This window comes from Panthera leo, chromosome B2 (genome assembly GCF_018350215.1).
Source record: "Panthera leo isolate Ple1 chromosome B2, P.leo_Ple1_pat1.1, whole genome shotgun sequence".
Classification (NCBI taxonomy): domain Eukaryota; kingdom Metazoa; phylum Chordata; class Mammalia; order Carnivora; family Felidae; genus Panthera; species Panthera leo.
This window is the reverse complement of record NC_056683.1, coordinates 5185067-5199807: the sequence shown is the minus strand read 5'-3', so window position 1 is coordinate 5199807 and position 14741 is coordinate 5185067. Positions and strand designations below refer to the sequence as shown.

The following is a 14741-nucleotide window of genomic DNA, read 5'->3' as shown; positions in this document are numbered from 1 at the left end:
AGTCGGATGCTCAACCGACTGAGCCACCCAGGCACCCCTGCTCCACAGATTTATGGTGAGGATTAATGAAACAGTGCGTGTGAAGTTGCTGCCCAGTATTTAGTATTTGGTAAGCACTCAATGAAAACTCTCATGATTTTGCTCTTTGGTTCAATTGAATATTTTTGGTAGAATATGTGACTGCTGGGGTCAAAATAAGAAACAGAACTGGTATAAGATCTGATCCCTGCTCTCAGAGAGTTTACAGTGTCTAGATAAGGGTTTAAGACAAAGACTCATGAGAAGATGGTTCAAAACAGGTAAGGAAGTTTTAAAAATACATCTTACACGCAGCAGTAAGAGGTAAGCATGCACTGGTGTTGCTTTGGTGATATTTCACAGAGGATGCAATGAGGGGAGTAGGGGCTTTGGACAGGAGGACAAGGGAGGCATGGGGTGTGCAGACAGGCCCCAGAAATACTGGGAGAAGCAGACGGCCTGGCCCAGCCCACCATGGGCACTTGCCAGCTCTGTTACTCGGGCAGGTGGCTAAATTTTTCTGTGTCTCAGTTTCGTCTTCTGTGAAATGGGGATAATCATAGTACATCCATCACAGAGCTATTGTGATATTAAATGGGAGAAATTAAATGGGTGATGTGCCTGAACAGGGTGCAGTACAGAGGAAATTCATGATTACCGTTCGTGCTCTTAGTCCAGAGGGGAGGCTAGAAGGGTCTGCAGGGTGGTAACGACGCTGTGGGCGGAGGGACGAGAGACTAGGCAAGAGGGTGGGTGGCACGGGAACAAGGCACTCCTGACCAAGCACCAGCAACTGGGGCTCAGAGCCTGGTAATAACAAGTATGGGGGTTCTCTGCATAGAAATGGGGAGGTCAGAAGGACAGGTGCACGTCAGAAGCAGGGTGGTTGAGATAATCCAAGTGGAAAGCACTCTGCGCTCTTAGGTACAAAGCTGCCTTCTAATAAATGACGTGATGTAAATGGTGAACACACACACAGGTACCGCGTGTGCGATCGTCTACACTGCCCATGAAGCCTGCCCCCCAAAGTCGCTAACCACCCTCTGTAGGCCGTCAGTCTTTCTGGGGCATCGTCCGTGCTTCGGTAGGTCTTGTGCTCTGACACGGTCACCCTCTCTGGGCTGTCATTGCCTATAAAGAGGGGCACTGGGCTTTGTTCCCCCACCTGCTGGGCCGCAGGGTAAGCACTCAAAATTCATCATGGGCGTTTTGCACCTCGCGACTTTGAAAGTGATTATGTCCCTCTGTAGGAATGTAGTTATGACAAAATCCGTGCTAAGCAGCCTCGGGGGGCCAGAGAAGGGTTACTGAGTCTCTAGGAGTTAATGCAGGGGAATCAGAAAGCTAACTGGGGTGAGGCAGTTCTAAGCACAGGGGTCTGTTCACTTTGTGAAGAAAGTCCACTTTCTGGGAAAGCTTCGTGTTCGTCCGTATCTGGCTAACCGCTAACAGAAAGGCCTGACGCTGAAGCCCACGTGTTATTCTGCTGCGTTTCTCAGGGAGCAGACGGACAGGCACAGCGTGTGGGAGACGAGTTGGCGGGCAACGGCGTCCCATTCCCCACGCCCCCAGCACGAGGAGGAAAAACCTGTCGGGACATGTGTTTGAGGAGCAGTCTCTGCCCGCAGTCCCCGGGCGGGAGCCCAGCTGGTACCAGGCACTTCACGTCCCTCACCGGTTAAGGCCTCAGAGCGCTTCACCACACTTTCGTGCAACTCAGAACACAACACGCCTCCCGGTCAGAGACCCTCGGGATTGGTGTGGGCGAAGCCCAGACTCAGCCTTCCTTCCCAAGTAGAGTGCCGGCCCCAGCCTGCTGCTCCCCCCGTCCCCAAGGTAACTCTCAGGCAAACGTCTGGATCCGATGATTTCACGGTGCCAGGTAAGCCTCCTGGAGCCCGCCTTACCGTTTTTGGGCCTCAGCTCCGTTCTGTCCTGGTCATCCATGTTATCCAGGATGGTGTACCTGGTGTTCTTCCTTATTTCGGTCCTCTCTCGTCTGCGAGGAAGAGGGAAAAGCTCAGGCCAGATTCTCAGGGAACTGGGAAGCAGGAACTCAAACACGTGGAGGAATGAAGAGTCCGCACTTGTACGAATGATGTGCACACATGGCCAGGTCTGGGTTCAGCGGACTCAAGTGCGCCGTGCATCTTGGGGAAACGTAGGAGCAGGACGGCCACCAGCACCCACGTGACTGCAGGCTCCCGGCTGAGCCTCGGGCCAGGCCCCTGGTAGGAATCCTCAGCACCTGTGTGTTTGCACAACAAGCTTTTCTTCGTAATTCTTCACTCAGAAAAACCTGGAGGGGCGTCTGAGTGGCTCAGTCAATTAAGCGTCCGACTCTTGATCTGGGTTCAGGTCATGATCTCAAGGGGTTCCTGAGTTCAAGCCTCCAAGATTAGGCTGACAGTTCGGAGCCTACTTGAGACTCTCCCTTTCCCTCTCTCTCTCTGCCCTCCCTACTCTCTCTCAGAATAAATAAACTTTAAAAAAAAAAGAAAGAAAAGGGGAGGGGAGGGGAGGGGAGGGGAGGGGAGGGGAGGGGAGGGGAGGGGAGGGAAGGGAAGGGAAGGAAAGGAAAGGAAAGGAAAGGAAAGGAAGGAAAAGAAAAAGAAAGAAAGAAAAGCCTAGGTGCACATGTTTTCCCCTGAACCTATACTGGCCTGGAATGTCCAAAATGTAGAACGAAAAGGCAACATAAACTAGCAACCAGAAAACAAAACGAAAAACAAACAAACAAAAACAGAAATAAAACAGATCCCCCAAAACTAATTAGCAATAACCCGGTTTTTCGTTTTTTCACAAGGCATGAAAACCACGGGGTGTGCGTCATCCTAAGCTGCAGGGGTTCTTTGAAAGTACACTTCAAAGCCATGGGAAGGTGTGCTGAGAACAGTTTCATGGCACTGAATCAGCTTTTCTGATTGGTTGGTGACCAAGACCTTGGGCCTCTAATCCTTGATTTCGTGCTTGCTAGCTGGGCAACTCTGAGATGATTTTTTTATTGCATCCTGACTCCATGTTCCCACCTGTAAAATGGGAGTAAAAACAGTCCCTTTTTATATGGTTGGTGGGAGGATTGGGAAATGTATGTAAAGCACTCAGAGCCACTCATCACAATGGCAGATACTTAATAAATGGTCACAGTCAACCACTTTATCATGACCGTATCTGCTTGATATGTCACAAAACTGCAGAATTTGTATTTTTTAAAACTTTCAGAGAAGTTTTACTATGGGATTGAGGCCTCTGAATACCTGTACCCACCCCACCCCCCTTCACCAGCCTCACCTTTGAGAAAATAATCACAAATAAAACCAAGATAATGGAAGTGGTTTCAAAAAGTAACTATTATTTATGATACGCATTTTTTTTAAATCATATCTCCCTTGGAGAGCATTTAGTGTTTCGCACTGTCTTCTAAGGACTTGGTTAATCACTGTCTCTACAGATCCCCTCACACAGGGCTGGGCACAGAGTTCTGGAAGATTCAGTCAATGAGGCAACTCACCGCCTTCTCAGTGGTCAGCTCCATGGAAAAAGAAAGAAAAACCTGAAGTAAAGCTTCTCTTTAGTGATCACATCGCCTTGATGAAAGTTTGGCATCGATTAAATAGAACTCAGATAGATTCTACTGTTGCTTCACACAAAAGAATCAAAATCTAAATTTGCTTGAGTGTTCTAGAACTCCTAACTCTCCTGAGGGCTGGCTGATCAGTCAGGCTGCTCCGGGAGTGTTAGAATGCAACACAATGTGAGAGGACACCAAGCAACATGAGATTGGATACAAAATTGCTGAACCTTCTAGGAAATAAGAAGCTGCCTCTGCCATTATTCCATTTATCTGGGCACATACGCCTTGTGCAGGGCAGCGCCTCATAAAGGATTTTTTCTAAGTAGTCTCCACACCCAATGTGGGGCTTGAACTCACGACCCTGAGCTCAAGAGTTGCACATTCCACCAACTGAGCCAGTCAGGCACTCCTATAAAGGACTTTTAAAGTCTAGTTTGTCCCATAAAAAATGCGGCTATCGTATGGTTCAGCAGCTGAACAAAGCCCAGCAAAAGCGACTCCAGCTATCAAGTCCTGTTTGATGAGGTGTCTCGACAGACAAGCAGCCCAGGTACCTCTTGCAGCAGGAGATACAAAGCCAGGACAAGCCCCTGTTAGTGTCAGAAGGGTGAGAACCACGGAGGTTACGGAGACTATACTCTACTCTGAAAAACAAGAAACCCAGAGTGGACGTGGTTACGTACGACTCTCAGAACAATGTTCTCTCAGTGATTCACAAAGAATGTTTCTGAGTTCTTACAGGCACAGGCCATCTGTGGCCTGTGATCACGCCTCATGGAGCCAGTGGCAGAGCATAAGCAAGGTCAAATACAAATCAAGAATAACATGAAAGCACCCTACTTTTGTCCAATCGCTTCGGGGACCTCATGGAGCATATTTCATGCTGACTTAAGGTCAGAATTATCTGAAAAAAACAAATGAATTAAGAAGTAATTGCCGGAAGCCGAGCTATCGAACCAGCCTGATGGCAGGGCCCGGGCAGTGGACGGATGGGGACTGCAGGGTGGCCCACAAGTACAAGTACAAGTGAAGCTTCTTGTGCTCCCGCTTTTATGTAATTTGACCTTAGCGTTGGTCAGGGCAGCCCCCTACCAATGAAAGTACCTGGGGAATTGTCAGTTGGGGAATTGCCCACAACGGGCCCCCCGGGAAAAGAACCACTGGGGAAAGAAACTGTCCGCGGGGAAATTGTGCGGCCCCACATCCAGCCCTTGCCACCCCCTATAAAGACTTCTCTACCTAAAGGAAGGATGGGCCCATATATTTCCCAGCCAAGGAGAGGACAAATGGGTTCGAAATCCCCACTCCGGCAACAAAGGAACGTATCTATGGATACAAGTTACTCCAACCCCTAGGCCCGCTTGGCCCCCAGGAGGCATTCCAGATGATAACTGGACCTGGTGGGTTAAGGTACAGAATGGTTCATTAGTTCCTAGGCATACATTGTTTCTCTGGGAATGCATTAAGCATGGGTTCCCAAGGCCCTCTTGGCTCCCTTCCGGCACCCCAGACCAAAGCGAATACCTTTGTTCCTTGTAGTGCAAATGGTTCAAAGGAACAATTAAGAAGTCCTATCCCTGTAAACGTTCCACTCGCAGTGTTGAGAGCTAGATGACCTTTCATGAAAATAGCAAAGCAAATGCTTTATAGACAAATGTAGATACATAATGAAAATAATATGAAGAAATTAATCAATAAACAAAAGAGCACAAGGGAACATTACAAGAAAATAGATATTGTTCCTTAGTGGGTGATTACACAAAGGAATGTTTTTAGAATTAGGCAACGCCGAGAAACACAGATGACGCAGCTACAAGGAAATTGCTAACCAACATAATGCCACGTTTGCCACAATAAAGCGGCCAGCCGAACCCACTGCTGTTGTCTATGTCCATTTGTTATTTTCTGTGACGCCGTTCATCCTTCGGGAACCCCTGGAGCTGCTGGGGCTGGACCCTGGCAAGTAATGCTGCATGGGGCGTCTGGGTGGCTCAGTCGGTTAAGCGTCCGACTTCAGCCCAGGTCATGATCTCATGGTTCGTGAGTTCAAGCCCCGTGTCAGGCTCTGTGCTGACAGCTCAGAGCCTGGAGCCTGCTCAGATTCTGTGTCTCCCTCTCTGCCCCTCTCCTGCTCGTGTTCTCTCTCTCCCTCTCAAAAATAAACATTAAAAATATTTAAAAAAAAAAGTAGTGCCACAGACACCTAGGTATGGCGTGTCAAAATAGGCATGCCATAGGCACAAGAAACACAACCCTCCCCCCAAAGTAGGTCTGACTTGGTTTTCATAAAGCAAATAACCTATCTGTGGGGCTGCCTATGACACGCAGACACTTTTCAGAGAGCCAGGCAGCAACTCAGAAACTACCTGATCTCTATTCCTTCCACATCCTTGCAAATGCCAGTGTAAAAAGCTCGGCCGTGGCAATTCAGGAGCAGAGAAACCAAGGGGCCAAAGACACAGGCTTAATTCCATTAAGTGTTATACCTGCTCCTTGGAATAATGATCCAAGGGCTGACTATTTTCAAATTTTTCTGCCAAATATGTCCATCTGGATCTCCAAGGCAACGGAACTACCCTGAGAAATCGACTGTCATTAACATAGTTTCCTCCCCAGAGGAGACCTGAGGGCACCAGGCTGGCCAGCTAAGAAGGTGGCTCCAATTTTGGGTGCCTGCCCAGCCAGACATCCAGGAAGAGAAGGCCAGATTCTGTCCTTCGGAGATACTTCACCAGAACGCCAGCGGAGCCCAAGCCACGGCGGGTGTGACCTGAAAATGGCCCGTGTGGCCCAAAGCAAGTGTCTCAGCCGAGCTGGGGTCGTTTGCGAAATCAGCTCTGCCAAAGTGACTTTCCCCATCGGAAGTCTTCCGGAAACACCTAAGCACACCTGCTCTGGTGGGAGGTGGGGAGGATCTTAACTCACTACTCCTCGGCTTCAGGTGAGAAAAGGGTGAATTCTACAGCCGCAAAGCGGGGCACACATTTCTGGTATTCCCGAACGGCGCGACCCGGCGCCCCTCACCCACAGCTGCACCCACAGAACTCACCACAGTCGCTCTCCCTGTCCCGGAGGTAACATTCCATCAGGTTCTCCATCCACAGCGGAGAGCACACACAGAGCTTTGTGACAGGGTCGCAGTGGCCGTGGCCGGAGCACTCCAGAAGGCAGTCTGCAAACAGGGGTTGGTGGCTGAGGCTACTAGGGTGGGCAGGGGGTCCTGGCTCCCGCCTCCCGTGGACTTTCACTAGCACAGGCCCTGCAGGGACGCATCTTGCTGACTTGAGAGCCTCTTACGGTACCGCGAGGGTGCCAGGGAGTCTCTCCCATCAGGAAGCAAACGAAAGGAAAGAAAAAACCAATCCGTACCAGGAAACAAAAGCCTTAAAAATGTAGCAGAGACATAGCACCCTCTGGCCTAAGCAAGATAAATTCTAAGAATCCATCCAGTGAAGACAACTGAGATGTGCACAACAACTTACCTATGATTACAGCATTATTTAAAGTCAACCTTAAAGTCCATGAGCACAGGACGGGTTGACCACATCCAGGATCAAGGACCACGCAGCCATAAATATCCTACTGAGGGAGCATCATAAAAAAATCTGAGAAAATGGTCATTGTACGGTTTGAGGTTTAAAAGCAGATTAGAAATATCTATCCAATTATCCTCATTGTGTCACAGGTTTCTGGAGATGGAAGAACTGGACGGAAATGCATCAGAATATTAACAAAAGTTAAGTTTAGAGACAGGGGATTCTAGGCTCTAGAATCTAGAGGATTGTTTTAATTTTTTTGTGTGTGTGCCTTTCTGGATATTCTAAATTTCCTACAACAGATAGATATTCCTTTCGTAGTTAGAAAGAAGGGATTATTAAAAAAATTAAGTCAGTGCATGTCAGCACTGAGGACGTCAACCGCGCACAGACACGTCTCTGACACAAGCTAAGTGTTATGACGCGACGTCGTGTGTCCCTTGTAACGCTCACAGTCCTCGGCACCTGCTAGAGGACGGGTCACGTCCCAGATCGTGAGGGAGTCATGTTCCTCCTAAGGTAACAGAGAACGTGAACAGAGAGCACGTTTGCACCCACACCCGTGATTCAGGCTGGTGCTGGGACAGGGCAGAAGCCAGGGACTGTGACAAGGAGGTACAACCCCCACTTCCAGGGGCGTATGGGACACCATCGTCACCCCACCCCGATGTCCAAGGTAAAAAACCATGTGAACGCAGCTTTTCCGGCCCATAACGCTTCTCTGTCCTTAACACTGTTCTGACGGCTTAAGTACGACATTTCTGACAAAGACCATTGTCTAGAGTATAGTTTTAACGACTGACCCATGAGCCCTTGCTCCTCAGAGACAGAGAGCAGTTGGCAGATGTGCTGGAGGAGATGCCCTGGAGAGATACATGCAAAACAAGTCTCCGGACGCCCATGAGCAAATGCTCGCACGCCACGCTGCTTTCGGTGCCAGCAAAACTTAGCCACGCCCGGCCAGTGTCATTCTTTTAGAATACTCCCCAGAGGAATCATCCTGTAGGGATATTCTTGGAGGAAGGAGGTTTAATATTTAATTTCCAATTAGGAAGATAAATTTTGGACTTTGTTCCCACACAGCCCAAAGAGACTATGAGACCTCACCGCTGTCCTGTCACACCGGAAACAGATCTCGCTTCTCCTCCAAGAAATCTGTTGCTTTAACCTCAACGGGCAGTTGTTCATGTTTCTGGGAGAATCTCGCTGCATTTATCTGACCGCATGTCTCGCCCAGCACCGCACAGTTCTGAACGGACAAGTATTTGCATCACGGGGACTCTGGAAAATGCACCTGCTGTGTCAACCCTCAAGACTGTGAAAAGCAAGAAATCCTCCTTCTCCTCGGGGAGCTGTCTGTGCAGACCCCGCACCACGTCGGCAGCTTCGAGAACCGCGGACGGCGGCCCGGTCTGTACAGAAAACACAGTCGCGGTGCTGCCGAGGAGACAAGGAGAGAGGACAGCCACGCGGTCAGGCAGAGAGCGACGGGACACGTCCACGCCGGCCATGTGACCTGTGAGAAGGGGCACTGTCACAGCTGCGTCGTCTGGCAGGGGGGTGGGACGCGTCTTGTGGGCCGAGGAAGTGACCTGTTTGCATTTACAAATGAAGGCTCTTCAGTGGCAGAGCCACGGGGTCACCTGATGACAGACCTTTACATAAGGAATGTGACAGGCATATGGGTACAAACAGACTCACCCATGCACAGGGTGACATTGTTATCTTTTCACGGAGGTAGAATTTACTTACCGTGAAAGTCACCTTCTAAAGTGTATCACTCGTGGCTTCTGGTCTATCCCCTGCCACCATCTGACTCCAGAACACTGTCGTCACCTCAAGAAGAAAGGCTGCGCCCATTAAGAAGCCACTGTTGGGGCACCTGGGTGGCTCTGTCGGTTGAGCGGCCGACTTCGGCTCAGGTCATGATCTCACAGTCCGTGAGTTCGAGCCCCGCATCGGGCTCTGTGCTGACAGCTCGGAGCCTGGACCCTGCTTCAGATTCTGTGTCTCCCTTCCTCTCTGCCCTTCCCCTGCTTGGGCTCTGTCTCTTTCTCTCTTTCAAAAATAAACATTAAAAAAAAATCTAAGAAGTCATTCTTCATTCCCTCCTCTCTCCAGCCCCTGACAACCACTAATCTACTTTCTGTCTCTCTGGATTTGACTCTTCATTCGCTATGAATGAAATACACGTGAGGCATTTTGTGTCTGGCTTCTTCCACTTTGCAGGATGTGTTCAGTGTTTACCCAGGTTGTAGCATCGATCGGCACTTCCTTCCTACTTCCGAATGATAGTCTACCGTATGGACAAACCTCATTTAATTCACACATCCATCAACTGCTGACGTTCAGGTTGCACCCACTCTGGCTGTATGAATAATGCTACCGTCCGTGTTCACGTGCAAGTTTCTGCGTGGACATACGTTTACCTCATCTCTTGGGCACACGGGAGCGGAATTGCCAGGTCATATGGTAACTGCATCCAGCATTTTGAGGTACCGCTACACTGTCTTCCACGGTGGCTGCACCATTTTCTATTCCCATCAGCAATGCGGAGGGTTCTGCTCTTTCCACGTAATCACCAACGCTTTGTTATGGTCGGTCTTTTGGATTACAGCTATCCTAGTGGGTGTGAAGTGATGTCTCAAAGGGGTGTTGACTCACATTTCCCGATAAGTTCATGATGTTGAGCATCTTTTCACGTGCTTATCAGCCATTTGTATGTCTTCTTTGGAGAAATTTCTCTTCAAATCTGTATTAGTTTTCAAGGTTGCTGTAAAAAGTACCACAAACTGGGTGACTTATAACAGAAATCTATTCTCTTGCAGTTCTGGAGGCCAGAAGCTCAACATCAAGGTGTAGTCAGGGCCATCCTCTCTCTGAAGGTTCCAGGGGAGAGTATGTTCCAGGCCTTTCTCTCACTCCCGGTGCCGCTGGCAGCCAGCTTTCCGTGCTCATAGATGCATCAATCCAATCTCCGCCTCTGTTATCACATGCTGACCTTCCCATGTGTCTGTCTCTGTTTCTCTTCTTATAAGGACTCAGTCACACTGGATTAAGGGCACCCTACAGCAATATGACATCTCAACTAATCCCATCTGCCACAACCCTATTTTGAAATACGGTCACACTCACAGGTCCCTAGAGGATAGGACATAAATGTGTCTTTTGAGGGGACCCAAAATCAACCTACAAGTTTTTATCATGAAAGGCTGTTGGATTTCGTCAACTGCTTTTTTCTGTGCCTACTAAGATGATCATATGGTTTTTGTCCTTTATTAATACGGTTTATTACATTTGTTGATTGACCCACCCTGCATGCCTGGGATAAATCCTGCTTGTCCATGGTGTCTACTTCTTTTAATATATTGCTGGATGTAGTTTCAAAGCACTTTGTAGAGGATTTCTGCTTCTATATTCATAAGAGACAATGATCTGTAGTTTTCTTATAGTATCTTCATCTGGTTTTGATATCAGAGTAAACACGGGTCTGATAGAATGAGTTGGAAAGTGTTCTCTCCTCTTCTAGTTTCTGGGAGAGTTCGTGGACTGGTTTGTAGACTTCACCAGGGAAGCCATCACTCTGGGCTTTATAGGAAGTTATTGATTACTGATTCACTCTCTTCACTTGCTATAGGTCTATTAAAAATTCTAATTTCTTCTTGAGTCCTTCGTTATAGTCGTGTCTTTCTAGGATTTTGTCCATTTCATCCAGGTTAACTAATCTATTGACACACAACTGTTCATGGTATCATCTTTTTTATTTCTATGTGACTGTAGGAATATCGCCTTTTATTCTTGATTTTAGTAGTCTGAGTCCTCTCTCTTTTTTCTTAACCAATCTAGCTAAAGGTTTATCCATTTTGTTGATCTTTCAGAGAAATAGTGTTTGGTTTTGTTGATTTCCAGATGTGTTTGGTTCAGTGGTTGATAGTTTGTAAGTAAGGGAAATCTGTGATCTGTTTTGAAAGAATTCTATAATAAAAATAAAGTTTTTTTTTTAACTTGGTATTTTTCTAAGTAAACTTTAGTTATCTGGAAAACAAACCCAAACAGAGTGACTGACAATAACTGGCAAATAGATTTACTGTGAACGGTAGGTTTTCATTCCCATATTCTCTCTCCTCCTTCCCTATTCTATTATTCATAGATTGGATAAAAGTTCAAAAATAAAAGCTCAATTAAATACATAAATCTTACAGGAAACAAAGGACCAAAGTTTAGCCTCCCGGGCTCCCAGAAGACAGAAAAGGTAATCGGTGGTCCTCTCGCACCGAGAGAAGCCTCAGTCCTGTGACTATGGGCAGGACTGAAGTCTGGCCATAAGACATCCTCTGTGAGAGCCCCAGGCCATCTGCATGCCCTCTGAAGATAGCAGAGCTAACAACCAGTCCCTGCTGGTGTTTGCTACCTCCTTCATTCAGAATGTTCTTGGTCAACAAACATTCACTGAGACCTGTAGGAAGGACCCGCAGTGATGTCGTCCTCACTGCTGCCCTTGGAAGAAAAGAGCGTATGAACGTGGTACAGGCGCATGCAAACAACAGAGAAGCAGCAAAGGAAATGAACGGCACGATGCCGGGCTGGTGTGCGGCTCGCACCTGAGACCCGAGTGGGCCTGGATCTTCTGGACCTGAACGTCCGCCGTCAGCTGCCTCACGAGCATGTCCTTCTGCTGCCCCGTCAGCTGCCCCACGCACACCTGCAGGACCAGCTTCACCAGGCCACTCTTCCTGGGGTCTGGGAAAGACAGCACACAGGGTCTCCGCCGGAAAGACGATCGAGGGAGCAAGGGCTGTACGAGAGCTTGAAGAGCTTAAAAAGATCCCTGGTGATTTCCTCACTTGCGTTTCAGGACCCGGATATATCTTTGCAAACAGGACAGGGGTTGCTGTCTGAGAGCACGTCTTCCTTGTTGACAGTTTTCTTCTGGGAAGACAATCAGAGTTACCTACACAGCCTCTGGGCTAATAACACCGCACGCCCTGCCCCAGGCCTGGATGGGGAACACTGCCCAGGGCACGAGGCAGGTTGGGCCTCGCGCCCCCTCACCGGGGCTGCCTCCCTCCACGCTTCCCAGCACCGAGGCCCTGTGTCCGGCAGGAAAACAAAAGCGAAGTGAGATTTGCTGCCACATCCAAGCCCCCTCTGTGAGTCTGGAGGCTGAGACCGTTTGGGTCAATGAAGTGCAGAGACAGCCACCAGGTGGCTCTGGCCGGGAGCTGAGGCCGCAGGGGCGTCCCGCCCTGGCTACCCGACAGGGGACCGCCCAGCTCTGTTAACCCAGGGGCAGAAGCCCATGAGCACACCTGGCCGCACTTCCCCGGTGGCAGTGTCCGTGTCCGCGGTCCCCTGGCTGTCAGCCACTTGCAAGTGGAATGTGTAGACGCCCTCCACCACATTGGTAAGCTGCAGGGCTGCAATGCAGTCAGAGCCACCAATGGCATCCTGCAAAATCACACCATTCGTGAGCCCATGGTCAGTTCCCAATGACCGGTCTTCTGTCGGTCCCAGGAGGGATCACCCACGACCGCAAGATCATGCCCTGAGCTGATACATCAAGTCAGAGGCTCAACCGACTGAGCCACCCAGGCGCCCCGGCATGTGCATGATGTGAAGGGGCAGGCTGGAGGGAAGAGGGGTGATGGGATAGCTGCAGATGGGGGTGCCCCTGCGCTCTCCCGCAGAAAAGACGGGGGACACGGAGAGCTCGCTCGGTGCTTCCTGAGCTGCACTTAACCAATGGCTGTCCAGTCACTGCTAAATCATTCGTTTTGTGCAACAGAGGGAAAACCTGTTGAAATCAGGGGGAAGCACCCTGAGGAGTTTTCTGGGCCTTCTCTCCAAAGAGAGTTCTAGAAGCATCTCCTCTTGGGCCTCCCCCCAGGATATCACATTCCCCTTCTCAAATGACCCAAGAGCCGGAGTAGATCATTTCTGCTCTGGAGGCTCGAGGCTCCAAAGAGCCAGAGAAGAATGCCAGCCCCCCCCTGCTCTGCACTGGCTCACAGAAGAGGGCGGTAACCAAAGGGGACGAGAGCCGTTACAGGCAGAAGATCCACCGTCTGGCTGACAAGTGTCGGGTCCAGAGGGACTCATTCAGTTCCTCCCCTGCAACCACTTGTTTGGTGCATCTCCGAGAGCAAACCTGTGTCTCTCAAGTCCCAACAATGGCAGGAATGAAGATGTGCCTACATTTATACCCTAAGAGGTGGAGGAATCTGACAGGGAGAAACGTCGGCAAGGAGCTGAAAACTTGGGTCTGGTTTGGTTAAGGACGAGTTCGCTGACCTTGGCCAAGTCCTCTGCCATCTCTGTGTGAAACGGGGACAGCGCCCTTTGACCTGCTGACTTATCCAGCAGGAAGTGAGGAAAAGGGAAGAATCCCCTTGGACCCAAATAAGAACAGCGGGGACGCTGAGGAGTAGAATGACTCCTCAAACTCTGCAGTCTGCTCAGGGAAAACTCAGAAAGGACAGCTTTCGTTTGAATCTGAAAGCAGCCCGCTGCCTCCAGCACCCAGAGGAGACCTAGAAACATGAACAGCTTAGTGGGGAACACGAGAAGGGAGACGAGGTCATAACAGAAACGCCGCTACAGACTGAAGTGTGTTGCCTCCAAATGCCGATGCTGAAGCCCGAGCCCCCCAGTGTGACTGACCGTATTTGAAATGGGGCCCGCGAGGACGTGGTTAAGGTTAAACGAGCTCCTGAGGCAGGGGGGGGGGGGGCCCTGATTCCATGGGGTTAAGGTCCTTACAAGAGGAGACACCACGGCAGAGCCCTCTCTCCCTCTCTGCCATGTGGGGACATGGGGAAAAGGCGGTCACCTGTGAGCCAAATGGAGAGCTCTCCCCACGTACCGAATCACTCAGCACCTTAACCTTGGACTTGATGGGCTCCAGAACTGGGAGAAATGTCTGTCTCACGTGGAAGCCACTTAATTCACCCATTCGTGGTATTTCCTTACAGCAGCCCAAGCGGACTAAATGCACGAAATGACACGTGGGCCTGGGACAACCCGCTGAGCGCTTGCCCCGGCTGGGCTCTGGCCGTCCCGGATCCACATGTGGGACACAATCCCTTGGTCGTCGGTAGACCGTGAACCGTCCAAAGTAATGTGGTTATTGGGAAGCACAAGCACATGCCGGCCACCAGCCTGGGCTCTGGGAAGGCTATTATTTTCTAAGTCAAATACAACAAAAATGAAAGCAAAGAGATCGATTTAAAACACCGGTGGTAGAAACATGCCATAAAATACACAACTGTTCCACCTCGCAGCTGTGTAGATTTACAATATCCAGGAGGCATTATTTTTCTACCCATTAGATAATAGACTTTTTTTTTTTACTTTTTTTTTTTTTTTTTACATTTATTTACTTTTGAGAGAGACAGAGAGTGAGCAGGGGAGGGGCAGAGAGAGAGGGAGACACAGAATCCAAAGCAGGCTCCAGGCTCCACATGCTGTGAGCACAGAACCTGATGCAGTGCTAGAACTCACGGACCATGAGATCATGACCTGAGCCGAAGTCAGACACTTAACTGAGCCACCAAGGCGCCCCAGGATAACAGACTTTCTTAGAGCTCTGTTTATGCTCGGTTAGTTGTAATTTG

General features: G+C 49.5%; 1 protein-coding gene across 1 annotated transcript in view; it reads right to left on the bottom strand.

Moving 5' to 3' along the window:
* The window catches only part of KIAA0319 (KIAA0319 ortholog), a 68537-nt gene that overhangs the window by 1144 nt on the left and 52652 nt on the right, over window positions 1-14741 (bottom strand). Inside the window, 8 exon segments of the mRNA XM_042937771.1 lie at window positions 1926-2017; window positions 4147-4183; window positions 4186-4236; window positions 6642-6764; window positions 8423-8565; window positions 11730-11868; window positions 12438-12576; window positions 14164-14312. Coding sequence (XP_042793705.1) covers window positions 1926-2017; window positions 4147-4183; window positions 4186-4236; window positions 6642-6764; window positions 8423-8565; window positions 11730-11868; window positions 12438-12576; window positions 14164-14312 — 873 coding nt within the window.